The sequence below is a fragment of the Homalodisca vitripennis genome, chromosome 4, assembly GCF_021130785.1.
Source record: "Homalodisca vitripennis isolate AUS2020 chromosome 4, UT_GWSS_2.1, whole genome shotgun sequence".
NCBI lineage: Eukaryota > Metazoa > Arthropoda > Insecta > Hemiptera > Cicadellidae > Homalodisca > Homalodisca vitripennis.
The window spans coordinates 134,448,965-134,474,081 of NC_060210.1; the positions used below are offsets into that span (position 1 = coordinate 134,448,965).

At 35.6% G+C, this 25,117-nt stretch overlaps 1 protein-coding gene across 1 annotated transcript in view; it reads right to left on the reverse strand.

The window, feature by feature from the left end:
- Positions 1–7,383: 7,383 nt before the first annotated feature.
- LOC124360212 (sodium/potassium-transporting ATPase subunit alpha-like) overlaps positions 7,384–25,117 on the reverse strand; it is a 44,704-nt gene continuing 26,970 nt past the window's right edge. The window contains exon 2 of the mRNA XM_046813622.1: positions 7,384–11,674. Within this exon, the coding sequence (XP_046669578.1) occupies positions 8,294–11,332 (3,039 nt within the window). The 5' untranslated portion in view covers positions 11,333–11,674 and the 3' untranslated portion in view covers positions 7,384–8,293. The remainder of the gene's footprint in view (positions 11,675–25,117) is intronic.

A 25,117-nucleotide genomic window follows, 5' to 3' on the forward strand; every position in this document is an offset into this window, starting at 1 on the left:
CTCCAGCTCCAGTAGATGATCACCCCAGGAAGTTTGCTCTAGTTGTCCAGCCTTCAGACTTACTTCCTCGTCCAAAATGTGTTGCACCGAAGGTTTTTGCACCCTAGGTTACTATCTAAAGTTACATTAACTTCAACAGTGGTCTTAATTAAAAGGATAACAGACAAATACTGCAGGGTGACATTTGATATTTGTAACGGAGTATTATAGTTATAATTCAACATAGTAGTTATAAGATTCAACATTATTTCCAGTTGGAAATAATGTTGAATCTTTTAAACTTTGAGAAAGTGGAATGAAAAACTCAAATAAAAAATAAGAACGTATTTGTGAGAACTAAAACTTCCTAAACAATCAAAATTAAATAATATTGTTTTGTATGATACAAAATGATGTATTAATTTTCATATCCATTTTTAAGCAATGCTAATTTAAAAAAATTATGTATCATTTTCGTCTGTGTTAACTACACAACCGTGTGTAAAACAACAAAAACAGTGACAGAGATTACACACACAGTTAACAGTGATTAACAGAGTGTGTTGATAACAACATTTTGTGTTTAATATACTTATTTATATTGGCAGAAACATATCATTTAAATATTATATGTTCACCATTTATACATCATCATCCACCAACTATCCAATATTGTGTTTTTATAAAACATTCTCTCTCCTGTCAGTATCAAAATGACGTTGAAAGTGTACAAGAATCTCTATATCTTGTCATAGTCAAGGCATCGGTGGAGAAATGGAGTGCCATAAACCCATGCTAGTTAGCCTCATGGTCATCCAGCCTAACTGGATTTAGAAACGATGCAGTCCCTCATGGTAACATTGTAAATACCGTTGCACGTGATTAGCCCAACAGAATAACAGAAAACCTTCCTCAATACTCTCGTGGTTGCGTAGGGAATTCACTGAATTGATAGTTAACTGGCCAACCTCATGGTAGCTTTGGGAATGCAACGAATTGACAGTTGACCTTGGCTGGCCAACCTTATGGTAGCTTTGTGAATGCAATAGATTTGCAGGTGATCTTTAGTGACTAGCGTCACAGTAGCGTTGGGAGTTTAAAGGATTAACGGTTAACCTTCTCGTATCAGCCTTGTGACAACAATAGGCATTTACTAAATAAAACAGGATACATTTACAGTACTATATTCTGGTAACTTTGAGTGTCACTAGTGTACTTTTTCAGCCTCAAGATAGCATAAGAAATGCAATGGATTTACAGGTGCATATTCTGGTCGTATTGGAAATTCACAGTATTTACAAATAAACATGCCTCAGAGGCCTCATGGTAGCGTTGGTTTTACACTAGATTTACATTCGAACCTCATAATAGCGTCAGTAAGTCACTATATTATAGGCGGCCTTGCTTTCTCAGCCTCAAGGTAGCATTAGGAATTCACTGTATTTATAGGTGAGTTTGTCTCATGAGCCTCATGGTAACATTGCAATTCAATTTGGAGTTGATCATGGCTCGAAGGCTCCATATTATCACTAGGAATTCATTGAATTTACAAACGGTCTCATCTAACTAGCCTCATTGCATTCGATGGATTTATTGGTGACTGTACCGCTAGCCTCAAGTAGGCATTACAATATACTTGAATCATTGTTCCATAAGGCTCTGATTAAATTACACGCGCCCCATCTCGCGATTTGCTTTAAGGCATATTTAGCAGTAATATGGAATTATGGGTAAACCTGTCTCAGCAAGCTTTGGGCATTATCAGGAGAATCCAGGAGTTGTCACTAGGGGCAATTCTCATTGTAGAGTTGAGAAAACATTTAATACGCGAGGTAAAATTGTTACTCCAGTTTCATGATAGCGTTATTTGGAATATACTGCATTTACACACAACTCTGTCTCGTCAGTCACATCATAGCATTGGCAATCCGCATCATTTCCCATCAAGTATCTGTCGTAAACTGCTTAGCACCATTCGGAGTGCAAGGACTTTGCCTTAGCTACTCACGGAATACACTGGCAGTTTGGCTTGAGGTCTTTTATATCTAAGATTTAATTTTATACTGATTGGAATTGATATATATATATATATATATATATATATATATATATATATATATATATATATATTTATGTATTCTTGGGAGTTATAACACACTGTGTTCAAAATGTAATTTAGATTACCTTCAGATTTTTTCAGTGAGTAGAATAAGAGAGGCCTTGCGTTTTCTTATATTTCAAAAATTGTACATATAATAAAGCAATATAACGAAGTATCAACAAACCTAACAGAATGCGAATGTCTTTCCAAGCATTCAAACAAAGCACTGTAACTTCATCGCGTGTTGTACAATTATTAAATCGCATGATAAAATGTCGCAAAGTTACACTGATACTGTTTACAAATTTGTTAGTTCTACGAGTTTCTATCATGGCTTTGTAAACTGTAATTTTGACTCTATAATCCCCCAAAAAATATTCTACCTTGGGCCAAGAGGATTCAATGAATCAAGCTTCAAAGCTTCTCTAAGGCTTTTCTAGCAAGAGTTATAATATGGATTGATAGATAGCGGGGAAATATCTACACGATTTTAAGAAAAAAGTGAGAATAAGTTATAGTCGTACAAATATATATACAAGATGTTTGAAAAGTCTGGGTACGGCTTAATATTTTACAAACCATAGCAGATAACATCTATAAACTTTGCACAGTGTCATATGGCTATGTAAACTATTTTTCCTTGGTATTACCATGACATGCCAACCATGGGGGGACGGCCCACAGAGGAAAACATGGAAATCTTAAATTAAAGCATGTGTCGATTGATATCTCATTTCAAAGAGCTCACTTAGTAGAGTTGAATGCCGCAAACCGCATATCAAAAGGTTTATCCAATCAGAAATGGCGGGTTGTTTTAGGTAAACATTGTGAAGCACATTATGCGCTGCCATTTCTGACTGGATCGTCGTATTCTGATGCGGTAGGCGGCGTTTCACTCTACGCAACGGTAATACCATCCCAGCTGAGCTGGACTTTTTAAATAATAATTGTCCTGCTATAAAGCGCAATCTGTTGCAACTCCAAAGACCTAGTTAATATTTCTAATATCACTGTTACATAATGTTGTTATATTGCTGTTGTCTGTTATATTAAATTAGTTTACATTAATTTACTGTTTATATTTTTAAGTTTATGTATTTATTGCAGATATTGTTAATTGGGTTAATATTCTCATTTGTAATTTATAATTATAATTTTGCTATGGTAATATAAGTATATATTTGTAATTTGGTATAAATATTTCGGCTTATAGTACCCGATGTAATTCAAACGAATAATTTCTTATTTTTCAAGCACTCAATTGGCTCCGTTGATGCACCAATGATCTGTTTAATCTACTGTACTTATACATTTGAATGTATTCATTTTATGTAATAACTTTGCCGTTTAAATAATCAAACAAAAAAGTCCTAAAAAGAATTAGATTTTGTGTGCCTTAAGACTATGTATACATTAGTCTGAAAGTAGTAATTTAATGATTTTATTTAATTAAAAAGAATGTCAATCCCGTCAACATTAAGTTACGAGGGGGACGATTGTGCATTTCTATGGCTGACAGCTCTTAGCCTTAATCAAAGACAGGGTTTAATCTGCCACTATTGTAGGCAAGCAAAAAAAAAGAACAGTAGTTGTAACTTGGTTACCAAACAATTATTGTAACCGGGCCGAACGGCCGGTAATAAATGCAATATAATTGGAAATGCAGGGTTCCGGCCGGAACCCGTTGAACCGTCTCGTACACTTCACTTCCCGACAAAGCGCGACGCCTGACGGCACGACACAGCCACTGGCCGGTCAGCACTAGACGGACTGATCAGCTGATTTATACACAGCATATGGTGTCATACATTTCACTTCCCGCCAAAGCGCGAAGCCTGATGGCACGACACAGCCTCTGGCCGGTCAGCACTAGACGGACTGATCAGCTGATTTATACACAGCATATGGTGTCATACATTTCACTTCCCGCCAAAGCGCGAAGCCTGACGGCACGACACAGCCACTGGCCGGTCATCACTAGACGGACTGATTTATACACAGCATATGGAGTCATACATTTCACTTCCCGCCAAAGCGCGAAGCCTGACGGCACGACACAGCCACTGGCCGGTCATCACTAGACGGACTGATCAGCTGATTTATACACAGCATATGGTGTCATACATTTCACTTCCCGCCAAAGCGCGAAGCCTGACGGCACGACACAGCCACTGGCCGGTCATCACTAGAACGGACTGATCAGCTGATTTATACACAGCATATGGTGTCATACATTTCACTTCCCGCCAAAGCGCGAAGCCTGACGGCACGACACAGCCACTGGCCGGTCATCACTAGACGGACTGATTTATACACAGCATATGGTGTCATACATTTCACTTCCCGCCAAAGCGCGAAGCCTGACGGCACGACACAGCCACTGGCCGGTCATCACTAGACGGACTGATTTATACACAGCATATGGAGTCATACATTTCACTTCCCGCCAAAGCGCGAAGCCTGACGGCACGACACAGCCACTGGCCGGTCATCACTAGACGGACTGATCAGCTGATTGACACATAGCATCTGGTGATCACTTGCCAATCATAATATTTGGTAAGTAAGAAAAGCTGAGAAGAAGCGCCACTCCTTTAAACTCCTTCGGCGGTACGTTTGTACGTACTTATTTTTATGTAAGTCATGCAGCGTCACATTATATCGAACAATGACAAGTTTTTATGATTTCCACAAGCCCAATTTTAGGAGGTATTTTATATTTATTTTATTTATTTTTATTTATTTTTTTTTTTATATTTGAGTTTTCTTATCAGCGCAATCAAAATTAAATTGATTGCTCTGATTACCAACTTTCAACAATGGCATCACAAAAGGTAAATTGTTAAAATTGTTAATTAATCAATTTTCATAGAAGAATGAAAATACAATTGAAACTTACCATTGAATTTACGCTGTATAAATTCTTGAAGCCGTAACAAAATTACTTCCAGCTATTGCCGTTATTTCCATCAGAGTCGTTCCCTCAGCATCTGTTGTAGAAACCAAACTCTAAGGTGGTATTCTGCCTTAACAATGTGATAGTAAACCGATGTGGTGTTATTTTTATATACTCAATCAGTACTCAATATTGGTTTGCTTTTAGAACTGCTTTGTTTAATGTTTGTAACTGAAGATGGACCATTTCAAAATATAATAGGATTTGGGATACATCTTATCGTAACATGTTACAAAACTTCTTTAACACTGCGTTTTGAGGACTGTGATTTATCCTCTTCTTTTGGCGTTAAGTAGTTAAAACACCAGGTTAAGTTTAAACTTCGCAAGTGTATGATTGGCTTTTTACTCTTATCTTGTTCTGATGACAATTTTGACTTTGGGGTTTAAATTTCCAAATAATTATTTGTTCTTTATTTTTGTATTATTGTTTAATGTTATGTTTTATCTGTGTTTGTTTCCTGAAGTAGAGGATAGATCCTGAAACGTTGGATGGTTAATATGTGAAATTCTACAATCCTTTTCTACTAATATGTAAAAAATAGCATATGTTGCATAACTTGATATTGTTCAAGAAGTTGTAGCTTATTTAAAGGAATCATAAAAATATTCGGTTAAAATAATGAATTACAATATTTATTGTACTATCAAATTTAATCATATTTTTGAATCATTGATTCCAAATTGGTTTAAAAATCCTAATCGTGAAAGTTGGTACTGAAATTAATAGATTGGTACGCAAAAAATAGGGTTAAAATAATTAAAGCAATCGAAATAATATTTTTAGCTTGTAACCGAGAGAGATATCAATTTACGAAAATGTTACGCTACATCTACAGTGTACAACAAGTCCAAATTATTTTTCCTGCAAAGGAAAAAGTTGTGTGTTTAAAAAATGTAAATGAGCATTTAATCACGATTTCATTCACAATCTGTCACAATTTATGAGATGTCAAAACAGTTTAAAAAAAACAATAATGTATGTTTTTAAATTGTCTACACTTTTCATCTGACTGTTTAGGATTTTAACGAAGTGAGATGACTATGGAATACTCCTTTACAAGTTTTTCTATGACAGTTATAGTATGTGTTTTTGAATGTTCGTTTCTGATAAAGGGTGAATTGAGAATGAACAAAACCTATTCGGACATTTGCGATCGTACAGTGGTACAAGAAATCAGTAACACCTGTACTATATTTCTTGTATTACTCAACGTTGGTAAATATTGCGTAACATTCAGTAGATTCCCACATCGGGAGGCCACTGTTTTGGAAGAGTTTTTTTTACCGGGGATTTACAATATCTACATTAGAAGAAATAACATTCATTATTTTACTTACAGTGAAACTTACTTATCATTATGACGATCGGTTCTTGTATCCGATAAGTTTATATAAGTTTACCATTAATATATTACTAGTAGTACCAAAGTTAAAGACAACATTTACAAGAGCTCTCGTAATCTGAGCTTGAATTTGGGTAATATCTCGAGGCATGTTATTCTTTTTTATCAGAAGTGCGGGGTAGCGGATCATCTCAGATCATTCAAATTTTCCTATGTCAGATCACGTTGAACGATCTTACACGTGATCTGAAATTGAGAAAGTACTGAGTTGAATGCCTCTAGCCATCAGTGCAAGGTTCGATGGCGCCCTAGGCGCCACCCCGCACTTTAGGCTAAAAAAGAAAAATATCCCTCGAGATAGCTCCTAAATTCAAGCTCAGATCACATGAGTGCTCATAATTTGTTATATTTATAATACGCACGTAAATATTTATCCACTTGTATAGCGTAACAAAAAATAGTAGATAGGGACCGAGGGGCCGTCTTCTTGCCGAAATCGTTATCTTTGGGGAGGTAGAAAACAAGAACCGATCATCATAATGATATGTCATCTTCAATTCAAGTCAAATAATGCTTGATTTTTCTAATAATGTAGTTTATTTAAGTCCTCGGTGAGAACAATTTTTTCAAAATTACTTGCCCCCGGATAATATCGAAGTACCGTATATTGTTATTAGACAACTCATTTTACTTTACGATATATTAGTATAAGATAAACGAGTAACCAAATTATTATTTACTTATTTCACAAGAATCTTTATCAAAGTTAGTTGGTATTAGAATTCAAAATTGCATTTGTATTTAATGTTTTTGTATAGAACAGTTTTCTACACTAAAGGGAGGTACTTTTAAAAGTATTTTTCATTTGAATATTCATTTATTACCTTTACTAAAAGGAAAGGCTAGTAATACTATACCATTTGTCAACTTATAGACATTACTAGGCTCTGTTACAAATTAAGTAAATGACGGATTGTCCAGGGTAAAGGGAACCAACAATGATTATCAAAAACACGGCACAGAATCGGTTTATTCAGTCGATTTTTACTGCAAGGCATGTATACAGTGTTTAGGCCTAATCTAATACATTGACATGGAACATTAGTCCTCACTATTCTAACATCTCAACACAGAACAGCGCTCGCTACCATAACATTACTTCTGTGAGTAGCCAGCCAATCGGCTGTGGCATGTTGTGGTGGTTCTCCCAGTAGTTAACATTATTATATCAACCACACACTTCGGAAACATCGTTTCGACAATTTAGGTAAAAGTCAAAGTGAGGAGTAAGAAAATAAACTTTTGAACAATCAATTGGATTTCGTATAGAACGAAATTGGCTTACCTCTAAAAAAATACTGTGCACTATCGTAAAATCACAAAAATATCAAGAACATTATTTTGATGATTTTCTTATACGATAAATTGTTTAAATTATTCACCTACATTAGCCTACATTCAATCAACGTTTGACTATAAAGATCTCTTTTCGTATTGTAACAATAAATCCTATAACGGGGTTTGATCCGTTTCAATATTATTCTGACTAATATAAAATGTAACACGATATATCTCTTGCTTCGGATACCGTATTAAGCTGAACTCTATCGCTAGTCTGACAAAAAACATAACATAGAATTTATAAAAACTGCAAAAGTAATCCAGCACAAGTGTCGCACAAGACGTGCAAACCACACCTTCAACACAACGTGTGGATATGACTTGAGGAATCTGTTAGTGTCTTGGCAACTTATTGGCAATAACCATATTAAACAAGACAATTTAACAACAACGGACATGGTTCGTAAATAACAAACTTATTCATTAATATGTACTTGGATCTACAGTATATACATCTTGATTGAACAAGTCCAGTAGTTGTCTTTGCTAACGATAATTGAACACAAAATGCTTAATAGTACATTTCCCGTTCTATCCAGCCCCCGCGGTGTCTGCGCATGTAGAAGCGGCGTATTTCGTCGTACAGGAAGATGAGGATGGCGAAAGGCACGGCAGGCAGCCACCACTCCCAGCGCACGGGGTAGGTACGCAGCACCTCGCTCATGCCGGGGCAGTAGGACACGAAGCAGGCACAGAGGGTCTCGAACACCATGCCGAAGTTGAGCACCCAGTTGCTCATGCCCTGGTGGAAGATCGAGTTGTAGCGGGTCTTACAGATGATCAGATCGGCCCACTGGACAACCACTATTGCGATGAAGAAGGCAGTGTGACAAGTGAACTCCAACACCTTTCTGTTGGCGTAGGTCCACTCTTGACCGTAGGAATCCTCCAGGTCGTTGATGCTGTTGGCGTCCCAGTACTTGCGGATACCGAAGAGTTTCAAGGGCCACCAACCGTTCTGAGCCATGATGACGTAGTAGGAGAAGAACCCAGCGACGGCCTCGATGACTCCGATCTGACCGTAGGCGAGGAAGATGAGTTTGCCGTTGACCAGCTTATCCGTTCTGGGATTCCTTGGTCGACGCCGCATGATGTCGGACTCCGGAGATTCGTACGCTAGAGATATAGCTGGCCACATATCCGTTCCCAGATCGATGCAAAGGATGGCTACCACTCCGAGAGGCAAGGGGATTCCACTAACTATAAATGCAAGGAATGGAGTTATTTCAGGTACATTAGAAGCCAATGTGTACGCTATCGATTTCTTCAAGTTGTCGAAAATCAGTCTGCCTTCTTCTACACCAGTTACAATCGAAGCAAAGTTGTCATCGAGCAATATCATATCTGCGGTTTGTTTCGAAACGTCAGAACCAGTTATACCCATGGCTATTCCAATATCCGCCTTCTTCAGAGCTGGGGAGTCATTAACACCATCTCCAGTCACAGCTACTATTGCTCCTAACTCTTGAAATCCCTCAACAATGTGCAATTTCTGCGTTGGAGAAGTTCTTGCAAAGACGATCTCTTTATGAGTTCTTAAAATATGCTGCAGCTGTTCCGATGACATGTCTCTCAGTTTGGATCCTTGGACTACTATGGTTGTAGATTCACTGGGATCTAGTGAGGAAAGAGGCACATTTAATCTTTTTGCCATATCTTCTAACGTCTCTGAGCCCTCTGAAATGATTCCAACAGATTTAGCTATGGCCTTGGCGGTCACCGGATGATCTCCTGTTACCATTACCACTCGAATTCCGGCCGTTCTGCATTTGGCTACTGCATCTGGAACAGCTGGTCGTGGAGGATCAAGCATCGACATCAACCCAAGAAAACTGAGCCCATTCAATGGAAAATTAGGTTTCTCACTATTGAACTTAAAACCGAGTGGATAATCATTTCCCAAGTAAAACTGACAAAATCCAAGAACACGTTCGCCAAAGTTGCCAAGCTGATCTATAATGATTTCGAATTCTTCTCTGATTCTTTCATCGATTGGAACTTCTGTATCATCAATTCTTATTTTAGAACAGCGCTCAAATATTCTTTCCGGTGCACCCTTCATGACCAAGAGATGTTTATTTGTGTCTGGAAGAACATGTATGGAAACTTGAAATTTGTCCGTTGAATTGAAGGGTATTTCACAAACCTTTCTATGGCGCTTTCTAAATTCCATAACGTCACCCTCGGCCAATGTAGAAAACTTTAAAATTGCTGCTTCAGACGCATCTCCCATAACTTCTCTTTTCAACGTTGGAACTTGCTCTTGGTTCGGTAGATACTCTGCACGGCTACACAAACATCCAGCGCGATACAATTCCTTATATTCACTGCAGTTTCTATCAGCTAACCCACTGTCGTATAAGCAATAGTCAACATCGAAAATGTCCAAGTTGTAGCTTATGTGAGTTACAGTCATCCTGTTTTGTGTCAGCGTTCCAGTTTTATCCGAACATATGGTAGATGTGGATCCTAATGTTTCTACAGCTTCCAGATGTTTGACTACGCAGTTTTTCGAAGCCATCCTCTTTGCAGTTAGAGACAAGCACACAGTAACAGTAGCAGTAAGACCTTCTGGAACATTGGCCACAATTATTCCTATCAGAAAGATGACAGCATCCAGCCAATGATACCCTAAAGCGAATGATAGCAGGAAAAATGAGAATCCTAAAAACATAGCCCAGCATGAAATGAGATGCATGAAGTGATGAATTTCCTTAGCAATTGGAGTATCTCCAGTTTTGAGACCCGAGGTTAGTCCAGCTATCCTGCCCATTACTGTGTGATCTCCTGTAAGGATAACTACTCCCTTAGCTGTTCCCTCTACAGCGTTGGTCGAGAAGAAAGCTAGATTCTTTGTTTCAAGAGCGATGTCATTGGTACATTCGATTGATCGTGACTGGGGCTCTGACTCTCCGGTCAACGAAGAGTTGTCCACCTTAAATCCTTGACATTCAATGATCCTGACATCCGCTGGAACCCTATCTCCAAACTTCACCAGGACGACGTCTCCCACCACTAACTCGTGAACCAACACGGTTTTCTTCTGGCCGTCCCTAATGACATTTGCGTATGTAGGAACCATGTTCTTAAAGGAGTCCATAATCCTTGAGCTCTTGGCTTCCTGTGAGTATGAAAATATACCGGTAATGATACAAACTAAACACAGCACAATACCTAACCACAAATTGTCCCGGGAAGCGTCTTCCGCCATTTGAGACTCTATAAAATAAGCAATAAAACACAATACGGCTCCGATCCACAAAAGGATTGAAAACCCTTGGAATAAATGTTTTAATAAAACTACCCACCACGGACTTCTTTTTTCAGGTGTGAGAGCATTCGGGCCATCTCTCGCTAAAAATGCTTTAGCCTGTTGAGTGGACAGTCCTCTATCCGGATGAGTTTGAAATTTCCTGAAGAATTCGTTCATGGGAAGTTTGTGATCATCTATATCGATTTCTTGTTTTAAATTGTCTAACTTTTTCGCCCGGCTCTCCTCTGGATTTTCGGCATGGATGGCCAGGGACAGCGTTGAAACCATTTTATTCATCTTGGCAAACGTTTATTTCACCACTTTCAACAGAAAACTATATCAAATCAACGTCACTCGGGACTTTCCTTTTGGAACTTTAAGGATGTCACACATTTTACAGAGTTCTGTTACAACGAAAACACAACATCGAAACGATTCAATACGAATATGGAATATGTCGGGTGAGTTATCTATGGAGATCAATCGTTCAGCGGGACACTATTAAACTGTGGGGCGATGAAAGACAGAGTTGCTTCGAAGACACTTGAGTGGCAGGAGAGCTCGGGTCAGATCGCAGGCAACTTGGTCGCCCGCTGCCAGTGAGTGTCTTGCATCGTACAGCAGCGCATCGGCTCCAGCCTGGAACAGACGATTTACTATTTACCAAGCAAGAAATATTTCGTTGATATTTCAAATGAGTAGAAATGTACTGTACAGACTAAAATAAAGTTAAAAGAATGATTATCGTGGCAATTACTAAACAGTATTATATTTCACATCGTAATATAAATTGATAAAATTTGCCACCATTATTACGTTTATTTTAGATTCCTAAAATGGATTTAAAAATTGGAATATCCTTTTATTATATGCCTGGTTTTTGTAGTGCCTAACCTTTCGTGGTGGTTAGAAGAATAAGAGTTTCTTTTCTTATCTTTTTATTCCTTTTTATGTCACGCCCATATGACAGCAGCGAAATATTAGAACTAAACTGTTTAAACTTGCAGGCGAAAACTTCTTAATATAAAGAAGGCCCAAATCGATTTTAAGACTGAATTTGCTGGAGAAGGTCTCAATAGAAAGTAATAACAGATTTCACCTCTCTCTGTTTTATTATTGATGACTGTACAAATAAGCAACTCACTTAATAGGGCTTAATTTTCATAAAAATGTTTAAATGCTGGTTTTAAAATTTGTTGATTTGTTCTTTAATATATTACAAAATACTGTGATACACTAGGGAAAATTATTAAAATGTAATTTAAAATTTCAAATAAATATCTGGAAAATAAACTATTAAACTACCAATATTTCTGAACAGTTTATACATTCCAGAAAAATATTGAAACTGAATTTTCCATAAGGAAATAGTTTGGAAGAGGCTTTTTTGATGCTGAAACATTGTTTATCTATCCTGAAAACTGTTAAGTAAATGAATAGTGAGCAATAGTGAGTAATATTCTTCTAAGACAAACAAGTTATATTTTTATTTTAGTGAGTGAGATATAGTCTATGTAATCAGTATTTAACCACTGATACCCTAAGACGATATAGCGTTATACACGTAGGAATCACAAAATTGACTTCCTTGTCATTGTAGCTCCTTGATATTTGTACAGTGGCTGAAAGAAAAATGTAGATAGTCTATAAAAACAACGAGACATATTTTAACAAGTGAGCACGTAGAACGCGTAAAAATGCGTACAAAATTATGCATAAAACACAATATGCAAGGCTTTAGACAGCCAAGAATTTATAGAGCGCAACGAGGGCGGCCTGAGTGATTAGGGATACGATATTACTAGATATTGAACTTAGGTTAAAAAAAGAAACTGAAGAATAAAATGCAAGTGGCAGGAAGCAAGGACATACAGTGTAGATTATCATTGCAAGTTTACAATAAGTTTAAATATAATTTCCAACAAGGAATAAAAAGGGTACGAACGAGTGCAATAAACCGTTATTTATTTCCCCTAGCGAACCTAGGGAAAAATTGATGCAAATTTATCTTTCTCGAAATAGTTACAAGTGGTCAAACTGCCCACATTATTCAAACTGTCATCTCCGTTCGATCCGGAGTAAACCGCCGATTATGTGTTACAGCTGGCTTTCGATCACAATCATTCGAATAAAAAGCATTGTACACCAAGAGTTGTTAAATAGTAGCACAGCGATTTTTTTAAGTTGTTCGCCATTTTAATACCATGACACAGGCCGTTGATCAACGTAACATCGCTAGTGACAGCAAAGATTATAATCCAGTGTTTTTGGTCTAAAATGTTATCCCTGTCCCTTTTTTCGTTATGATGTTTCCACTGCATCAAAGCTCACTTCGAGTAATAGTACACAGCCATCTAAGGATGTGTGTCAAGGATGTAGCCAGTGAGGGGATCCAAGGTGTCAGGACCTTTCCCCAAATTTTCAATTTGTTTAATTACTTCTTAGTAAACGATTATTATATTTAATTAATTCACCATTACTGACGTGTATTTCTGAAACATCGTTCAAGAAACGGGTCAAGAACATTTAAACAAACAGAATGGGGCCTTATTCTGTACACTACGGAAAAATATCAGTTATCTGGACCCTCTCTCCCAAAATATTTTCCTGGCTACGTTCTTGATGTGTGTGTTTAAAGCAAAGTCAGAAAACCAAACTCAATGAATGCGTCTTTTTACTCTCAGAGGCTTAGTTCACTAGTTATTGGTGAATTAGGTTTATGACATATTTTAATATAGCATTCTTTAAACTCCTCAGGAACGCCTGCTAGGTTATAGGTGCCTGATGGTATTGTATAAAAGATATGTTCGACATGTTCTCACAAGTCAGTCCTTTATCAAGGTAAATCACAAGAAACTAAGTGGAATTGGTTACCCCATGTGTTCATGATCTATTACCACTGGTTATGTATAATATTATAAACGTTGTGAAGAAGAAGAATATAACATTGTATTTAGGATTCTTCATTTCTAAGAACAGTAAATTTAGTGTAAAAATATTTCAATCGCCAATCTTTATTATGAAATGGTTTCAATGAAGAAACATTTTTTTAGACTATTAAATCTTTTCATGCTGAAATTGATAAATTTACGTGTTGATATAGATTAGAAACTTAAATGGTCGAAGTATGGATACTTGAGGAACCCATTTATTCACTTTAAGTTTCTTATTAACAAAGAATTCGAGACCTGAACACATTCTGAATGTCCAATCCATTTATGCGTTAGATTCCAAATTCAATACTTTTCCAACTCGTATCCGTATCGTGTCACAATGACCACAGTCGAAAGTTGGAGAGTTTTGTGAAGAACAATATGCTGATAACAATTCTAACATATTTAATCCATCAACAAGGATTTCTAAAACTGGTGTAATTGCATCGTTTATTAGCATATTTTACGATTTAAGAATCCAATTTGTTCAGGATACGGAATAATACACGTCAATCACCTTAATAGATCAAGGGCTTAATTTTTAATACCGCTGACATTTTTTCTTTTGATCTTGTGGTTCAAATAATCGTCATACAATTCAATATAAGGAAGAACATTTCAAACTTTAAGGTGTCTGAGATCGTTCAATAGTCGCAATAAACAATTTTTCGAGATTACCATATTTGTAAAATTTTGTATTATACAAGAAAATAAACTATGTATCACTTATATTTCACACTTTTTAACATTCAATGATCATTCAGGCCAGTGATTCTGTACCATAACTGTATCTATCACGAATATCTGTAGAAGATATTATAATACACCATATACCGCATAGTAACTAAATATCGTACTGATTAAAATTTTTAGAGATCGGAATCAGCTGGATCAACCTTCCTCGTGCTGCAGCCTCAGCCGCTGACGAAGACGGTGCTGATATATTGTCAAGGCCTTCCTGTCAGCACGGGGCCGGAAGCTCCCGATCTATGTATGTCACATTCAAGATATCATACCTACATTCAAGATATCATACCAAAGAATAATGAGGTCACCGACACCTTCCGGTAGGCTGTGGAGTGGAGGGCAACTCCACTATTGATACAACAGAGTATTGATCCACTAGGTGTGGTTCTGACAAATGATACCCGTCTTTCGCCATGGCCTGTTGGAGATGGCTGCGTTCATTTAGTGTCCAATAATTTCACTAAAGGCTACCTGAGTTTCAATACATTCAAGCAAACCTTACACATTTACAGTGTCTTTTACATTTACGAATTACATCACTGGAAAAATATATAAAACACCATAATCACTATAGTACTTATCGAAAATTATAAGTACGAACAATATATACTTAAATATATCGATACGACGGAGTTTCAAACTACCGAACAGAATGTAACAGACGGACACACAGAGGACAGAATGCTCTTTGACAAAATGCACTTAGACGAAGAGAAAGTCCCAAGTACCTTTCTATCTAGAGTAATCGCACAGACGGATGGACAACAACGGGTTAAGACGGCTCTGTCGGATCTTTAATAATAATAATTAATTTCACAATTTCGCAATTTTCAATTTCACGATTTAATATTAAAGTACTCGAAACATAGTGTTACTGATTTTTGTTCCACTTAACGTTGGCAAATTTCCGGAAAAAACCTGTTTCCTTCATTGAAGTACTGTTTTGTTCCTTAAAATTATCAATAGATTATATTTCATTTTCATGAGGAGTTAGAGGGAAAAGTTGTTAGTCGAATTATAACTTGTTTGAAGATCAGTCTTACAACAAAGAGATACATCTGTTGCCTTGTCAATATATAAGTACATATATTAGGCTCTTCACGTGTCCTTTCAATGGCAATGTTTTCTGTCATATTTCGGAAAATTGAGAATATCCGTAAATCCTTTGATTCCTTCAAAAGATTGCTTCACAGCCAGTTGTCTCATTATCTTAAAGAAAGCATTCAACTCTCAACCAGTCAGTTTAGATATAACCCCAAAAAGAATAAAATTAATGATTTGAACTGTCTTACTGAAGATAATTTGAATCACTTGAGAATAAACATGGACTTTTGTGGAGTTCAATTCAGCAAAAGCATTTCATCCTGTGGACCTTATACTCTGGATTAAAAATCTATTTTTCTATGGTTTGGACAGTAAGTCAGTGCAGTCTATAAACTATTATCTTACAGAATGGTATCAATGAGTTTTTGTCAATGACTATCTGTCAGTTCCTTAACTAGTTGAATACGGGGTCCCACAAGGCTCAATTCTGGGTCCCATTTTGTTCATATTGTATATAAATTACCTGCCAAGCAATGTGACATGTGATTTGATTTGATTTCACTTAATAGAAGAAAATGGTCGACGGCGGTAAACGATATTTCAAAGCATACAAATGTAGATAATTGCATTTACTTATTTCAGGCGTAAATATGTGACTGTTGTTACCATTTACTTATATTTTTTTCATTTATCGCAGTATATATTACATTAATACTATCTGTGACACATTGATGTTGACAAGTTCAATCAATAGTTAGGAGTACCAGACCTTTAACTATTTGTGAACATTTACTTCTTTGTAGTATTAAAATTTGATTGTGTTATATTTGATAAAAATGGGGCCATTTAAAGTTAAAATGGAATTTATTTTCAAAACGTTTCTGTACTAACTGTGCTACATTTTATTTAGTGTTTTAATAAATAGAAACATTAAATAAATAATGTATAATAATACAATTTTAGCCCCACCAGTTTTTGGAAGCAATTAGATATACAATTATAAAAAATCTAAAAGCATTAAAACCAAAGAACTATTTTAAAAGTTATTCAACTAAGCTATATCAGATTTGATTTCTTAATAGCAATATTTACTTTATTGTTGATCAATTATATGTTTTTGGAGAGCTACAACACAATTCTTCTTTTTTAATATCACCATATGGTGGTAATTTAAAAAAATAATTTTTAAACTCTTGTCTCTGTAAATATAGTTTTTTACTGTCTAATTTTCTAGCAAAGATTTGATTAAAAAAAGAATTTATTATTGCTTTATTTTATATAAACTCTATCAGAGCACCTAATTGATTAAATCATTTCCAAATACAGACAACAAACCTTATAGTTTTTTAAATTAGTGTTTACGGAACGAAACCACATTTGTTGCAAAGCCAGTACTTGGTTTAGCAATCCTTCGTGTTAGTCTTAGCAATAAATTAAATAAATATTTGGGATAGAACTTCTTTAAAGCAAGGTAATTAACCATTTAAAACACTAAGAATAGCATGGTAGTTAGCACAGAACCCAGTGGTACACCTTGTTATACATTATTATTTAACATAATATTACTATAATACATTTTTATTATTATAATTCTTTTACTGACACTTAGGAAATAATAATATAGTAGTCTGCATATTTTCAAATAAATACTATTCCTTAAATTAAGGTTATTAAGTCACGAAGTAGTTATAGGCTGAAAATAATTTAATTGTTTTGTTATCTAGTATATTGTATACGATGTTACTGCAGTGAGTAAACCGACTAGGTCAATCACCGAATGCCTCAAGTTTCTTTATTTTTAACCTATGTTTGCTAACAACTCCTCTCTAAGTGGCTAATATTCTTATCTTTTGTAACGTGTCTCCAATTTTATAAATGTTATGGAATAAAGCATGTAGCCTTCATATTCTTATTATTTTTATTCTTCTTTACTAATTACCTTCTTTTTATAAAAAGTAGATTCAGGGTAAGGGTGTGGCAAATTAAATAAACCAGGAGATCTTGTCCATTTAGCCAGCAGTAAATTGGTGATAAGACCATAAACATAAAATCCGAGTAAGTGGAGGAGAGTACTAAAAGTGGTCCAGCGGGGCCACGGGCGGGGGCGGCGTCGAGGCGGCGTCTGGCTGGTGACGCCAACCTATCGATCACCCCTCGGGGACCCCTCGGTTCCGACCTACTTCCATCATCCCCTAGGAATCCGCGCAATCTAACGACGCTGGAGTCTGGACGCTGAATACCACTACTTGTTTCATTTACAATCTTATCAATGTGATCAGTCTGTGACGTTATATACATATTGTAATATCCCTTACGGCTTAGTCTGGAGAAAATATATTTCACACATGAATATTATCTCCACGTGTCATACTTAAGATGCATCATAGATTTAGAAGTTTAATTTGCACAACAATGGTAGTACGATGACGCACAGGGTTGGCATATTATTATTAGAATATTAATAATCTTGAAATCTTAAAATACGAAAATAGTTATCACCTTACGTTTATTTGTAAAAATGTGAAGTAATGTTGGCCAATTTTAATAGTGCTTTAAATATTTTTAATTATACCGATGGCATTTTTCTAGAGTATCTTTTATTTTTATAGTATAATTCCTGAAATATATAAGGAAACATAATATGAATATAGGCCTAATGTTCATAAAAATGGAAGGTATTATAGCTTTGATTTAGAAATATCTAATTGAATTTAGCGTAGATAAATTCAGTTTCCTGCAGTTCAGGCATACTGTGTCAGTGCTGTTTGTGTTTTACTTCCGAGGCGGTATTTACTAACCAAGCCGGAGTACAAGTGTTAATGTTCTTTGTTTAAAGGTTATTTTTGACGATGGAAGGATTGTGAAGGAAACAGGATTTTTCCGGACATTTGCCATCGTTCAGTGAAACAAGAACAACATGTAGGTTGTGATTCCTGACTTAGGCGTGCCACAACGCTTTAGTAAGATTTGTTTATTTTAACCTAGTTTGTAATTATGTGTTAGGTTAGTTCTTTACCTGAAGAAGAGATCAGATTGCAGATCTCGAAACGTAGTGTTAATGTTATTGAGTAATCTGATGTTATTGAAGCGGGTGAATAGTGAATGGTGGCCAGGACGGGGGTGGGAGCCGGTTGTACTATTAATAGTGACGACGTTAGTATCCTGGCCAAGCACAGCTGAGTCGTGGTGACGTCACCAGCTGGCCACGACCGCCGCCACCCTGGACGTCATGTAGAGGAGCAGAAGCTGAGGAGATGGGGTTTTACGTCAAGGAGGCGCAGCTATACAAGCAGTTCGGCGAGGTTATATTTGGCTTGCGGAGGTAGCAGAGTAATATGCATATCTATTTTCATACAGGCCAGATATAGTTTTATTTCACTGATCGGTCATCAAGGAGTCGATTTTCTTGCACCCGAGACAAGCTGGTACGAAACGATAACCACTTTCTTTCTAGGAAATACAACAATTGCTAATACATAACAGATATATTTAATAACACTTTAAAACTACTTTGATAATCAATCAATGTGCCAGTCAGACGAAGCGTTTAAAATAATAGAAGTAAGCTTTACATTGTCAGTAAATTTAGCAACACGGAGTAAATCTTTTACGCAACCAAACAGAGAAACTTAAAATTCTGAAAAGATGTACGTTTGTTGAAACACCCTTGTACACAGACACGTGTACAATCGTAAACATGATTTTTGAATAGTACATCTGTCTGATTTAGAGAAAATATTTATTATACACTTAAAGAAAATGTTAATGTAACAGGACTTTTCGTATACTTGTAATCGTCCAATGAAACAAGAATTCAGTAACAAAGCGTTTCGTGATATGCCACCTGATTTCTTCTGCGATTTCTGATAAACCAAAGCTTTAGTTGCAGGTCTGCTTTTGAGAGTTCATCTAGAGTGAACCAATGATAAAAACGGCCTAAAAGTCTTATACCATAGCGGTCGAATGGTAGGTATGTACGAGTTATAAATAAGTTATTAGTTTCAATAAAAATCCTGGGTTGCAGTAGAGGTTCCAACAGTATAATGCATATGCTGGGAAAAAAGGCGTATCTGTTTACACAAAAGTCATACACACAAAATTTAGGCTTCATTTTTAATGACATCTAGACCACTGTATTACAGCATTAAGTAGCAATCATTAACAAAGGAGAGACAGCTAAGGTTAGATAATATAGGCTACGAAGCATCATCCTTCAAATATAATGTTCATCCTTTGCTATATACTATGAGAACTATTCGCTTCATTCTTTGCATATACTATAAGAGTTATTCTGATCTTTCCTTAAGAAGTAATTCTGAAAATACAAAAACCATAAGCATTTGAGATCGAACTTCCAAACACTCTTAACTGTTACTAGATGCTTCGCAGTGTAACAATCTCGTTCTTAGCAAATTAGCAAACGTCTGTAAAAAAGCAATTCAAAACTCTCCGTAGATAAGTTATCGTTACAAGAACACATTCAATGAATGTTAACGTTTAATCCGTCAGTTGCAGGCCGGGAATCAAACAGAAGAGCATTTTTAATTTGTATCTCCAAGATAGAATGAGTAGAAGATAGTTAAGTGATGGGTGTTCTTAACTCTTTAACAGAATTTTCTTGGTCTATGACTTCGATGCAATGTGGCATTAAATCCAGCATTGTTACTTTGTTGGATCATTGGATCATCTATCAACCTTCTTCATCTAAGATAACTTTATGGCTTATATTCTAACAGGAAATAGATGCCAGTTACACCAACTACACCTACTGTCAATCTTTTTGAGGATATAGATTGCTTTGAAATACTTTATCAGATGAGCATGAAAACATGGTATTATGACAATCAGATTTACTGAATTGGTCAACTATACTAGAAGATACTATAACCGCCGTTTATATAATTTCACTATCATTATCCGTAGAATCATTTTCAACTTTAAACGTTCTGTAAGAAATAAGCATATAACCTAGGAGCCGAGAGCCAATTTCTATTGTGTAAACACACGATCGGATGTTTTTTTAAGTCGGTAGAGGAATTGTTTCTATGAAAGAAAATTATTGTCAAGTGTTCAACATATAACTAATAGTTATAATCGTCTAAAAACTCTATAAAAATACTGATAGTTGCTAATTTCCAAATATGTATGTGTTAAGCTGACGCTTATTTAACACATATTTACGTTTAATATGGTTGGTTTCAAGTGTGCCAGCTAGTAAAATATGATCTAAGACAAAATTATCGTTTCATATTTCGAACTATTTGATACCTTCCCATTTCGAACTCAACCAAAACTATCGCAGCTGACAAATGATTTCCTTCTCAGGAAATACCTGTATCGATTAAAGAAACCTCAGAATATGGTTTGTCACGGATGAATACAGATTGTTTTGATTCAATCGGAGACGATGGTCATTAGTCTCAAAGTAACTGCGCCGTTAAACTAGTGCAAGAATGTTTGAGCTTTTAAGTTACCATGTCACTGCCCGCCGAGAGCTTTGCCAGTCTCAGATGGGTGGGTTCACTGGCAATTCCTTTAGTAATTTGGCATCGGAAAAGATTAAAGGTTAATTTGTTGGCACAGTCTTGAGCCCATTGTGTCCCTACCAGAGGACAAGGATTGCCGCCTAAAATGTGGCCTTGGATGCAACCAGTTATAATATTTATAGCACTGCCGTATTTCCATATAGCTAGTACGTTAGTATATTTCAAATTTGTAAAGCCCTACAGCCTAGATACCTAAAAAACTAGGCAAAAATATTTCACAAATTTAAGAGCCTACCACTTTATAACATTTAAAAAATTGTCTATATAGAGAAATCAAAAATAAAAGTGTTTCAAAATTAACACAATCTATCAAAATTCTCAAAATTATTAATTTAACGTATATGGTTTATCGTATGGCTCAGAACATTTTATAGATAATCGTTAAATTAAAACACCAGAAATCACTTTATATATACAACGACTTTAATTAATGCCAGTCGTTATAAATTAATTAAAGTCCCCTTTCCACTATACCATATACTAAGAGATTAACACCTGAGAAATAACTGACTTTTTGAAATTTAGGCATGAACTCCAGATTCGAGGAATCAGTTTCTGATAGTGTCAGATTTCAGACGCTGCACTAAAAGGAAGATGAAATTGATCTAAACTCAAAAATAGCATGAAAAATCCTTTCCTTCTGTTTTGTTTAGAAACAGCGCTTCATTATTGTTTGCTTGTTTTGTTTAGAAACACTTCTACTTCACTGTGCTTTGAGATCATATCTGGAACAGCGTAGTGCACTCTATTGTGCACATGGGGAGATAATTAGAACACTTGTTCATCTGGATTACACTGGATGGCCGATGAGTAAACAGACATCGTATATATATATACGTTTATATATATATATATATATATATATATATATATATATATATATATATATACGTATATATACGTTTGTAGTGGACGTATATCTGATGTCAAAAAGATCCATTTATTTTGAGCTTCCTAAATTGTTTTGTATCACTTTACATGTGGACTCCAGACTCCAGGAGACAAGTCTGAGACAGTGAAATATTTCAGACACTACGTTGAACGGAGGATGAAATGGAGTGACACTCAACATTCAATTTGTTTTATTTAATAACCTATTTTATAATTGTCACATTCTTGAGATAACGTGTTTGTTTTTAAAAATAATTATTAAATTAATCTCTTAGGTTATTTTTGTTTACTGCAATAATTTATGTGTTCATGGAAATATATAAAAAAAGAAAATTATTGGTGACGTAAATTGATGCTAGGTTTGGTGTGTTATACTAAAGTATAAGAAGTTTATTTAAATTTGGTAATATATAAGTTCAAAAGAAAGTTACAGAAAATTCCACAGTTTATTTTGTGTGTATGTCAATAATATAGATAAACTCCATTAATTTTAGCATGAAATGAAAACGTTAAGTTAAATTGTAAGCTTTTTGGTAGTTTAACATTATTTGATTTAGCTGTGTGTTACTTTAGACGTTGTTGACAATATTTGTTTATTATTAATTATTGTTTTTTCAGTGACATATAACTATAAGGATGGCATCTGTCAGTTCGATTGTTTAACTTTATAATCCAGATACTTACAAAACCGCTATCATGTGCTAGTCAAAAACATAGGTAAACATAAAATTAAGAATGTAGGGCAATTTATTTGTAGAAATGTTTTTGTTTAACTAATTCACGAGGTTTGACCGCCTATTTTTCTTTTCTCTGTATATTTCAATACAATACTTTGCAATGACTGACTGACTTTGTAAGGATAAACTATTAGTATACACATGTATGGTTCGCTAATATACTTATTTTATGCACTGTTTTAAACTCATTGCACAAAACAAGTGTAAGTTGACGTAAATTTCTTCTGACAAAGACACGTGTACCCCGAGCACTCTGAGGTTCTTTGCCAAGTTTAACATAGTTTCTTACGAAAATAAGGCATCGTAATTCATTGGTTGCTAGTTGTCAACATAAAACCTACCGTCTTTCCTAAACAACTAGGGCAACGCTTCCCTTTACGATGTTTGTATATGATTTCTGTATGAGCTTAAAAGCGGTAAAGTTACTGAAAATCTTAGTGTTTACCAATAAAGAATTACGTGTTGCTTCTTTATCACATTTTTTTTAATAATAAAATTAACACTACTTAATATTCACGAATGTTTCATAAAGAAGATTAAATTAGAAATATAACGTCGGAAAGACGTATTAGTGCAATGTTCCATTTTTATGGAACTGTTAACAATTTACCAGTAAAGCATATACCAAATGCGACTGGTTTCTTTTTTTCTTTATTAGTTTATTGGTGGAACTCATGGGTTGTTATTTTTACTATTTAGCCATTAAGAAGTAACAGGCCAATGTCTGAAAAAAGACAATTAGGAGGAAGCAAAAGCCAAACAGCTTAACATAAAAAATATACAAATAAATATATTATATATACTCTAGATAGGGTAATTGATATACAGGGTTCGAATAAAGTTCCGATCGATTATAGTTACATATAAATAAATCTTGGTACATTACTGCCCCGATTAATCTACTTTTTAAAGTAACATTCATTGTTTTATCACGTCTGTCTGACAATGTCATCTGTTTTATAGCTGTGCTATATTACCATGAAACGTTTGTGACAATAAAGATATATTATTATTATTATTATATTATTACGTCAGGGGGATGGCCCGCAAGGAGTTAGAAGGAAATCTTAAATTAGAGCATAGGTCGAGTAGTACATCAAATTAAAGGTCTCTGTTAATATTGCCACAAATTTGACTTGAAAATGTCCACTCTTTGTTTTACTCTACATTTACAATGTAGGTTCTGTTCAAGGTGGTTTAAGATTCTTGTCTTGCGTTACGTTGTAAAAGTTAAACTTAGTAAATGAATACTGCACTTAAGAAATAGTTTTTAAGCTAGTTATTGGATCTTAACTTCCAATAGAGGAGGGTCTACAAGGTGTTCGTCAAAAATATTTACAGTAAGCATAGCGCAAAATGTAAATTATTTTAAATTTTTAGACCATCCTCCATTGGATATGAAGGATTTACCAAGTTTTATTGTTTTACCTGTAACCGTTCGGGAATTATCAAGCCCGCGACTTGTTTAATAGCTGAGAGCATGACCAAGAGGTGACATATTTTAAACGATGATCCATTCTTAAATGATCATTTTCATACTCGTTTGATATTGGCGTACGTTAATACGTTTGATTTTAATATCTATTAAAAAATAAAATCATTAATCGGGTGTTTTACAAAGAAAGATTCATGGTATAACATTTTAGCTGTAAACAAAGACCAGGATTAATTGGACTGAGGGAACCCCTTCAGGCGTTGACAAGACAATATCTAAGGTATCATGGCGGAACTTTAAAAATGATGGTTTGGTTTGTTAAGGATGAAAGACTGGCTGCGGAATGTAAGTGTGCAACTATAGCGGACAAGATACGTAATGTACATTCAGTAGGTAAACCGCCTGTGGTATTACGGAACGTGTGGTACCAGAGTACGAGGCGAGACGGGCCACTGGCTGCGGAATGTAACAGTGCAACTATAGCGGTCAAGATATATAATGTACATTCAGTAGGTAAACAGCTTGTGGTATTACGGAACCTGTGGTACCAGAGTACTAGGCGAGACGGGCCACTGGCTGCGGAATGTAACAGTGCAACTATAGCGGTCAAGATATATAATGTACATTCAGTAGGTAAACAGCCTGTGGTATTACGGAACGTGTGGTACCAGAGTACGAGGCGAGACGGTCACTGGCTGCGGAATGTAAGAGTGCAACTTTAGCGGTCAAGATATATAATGTACATTCAG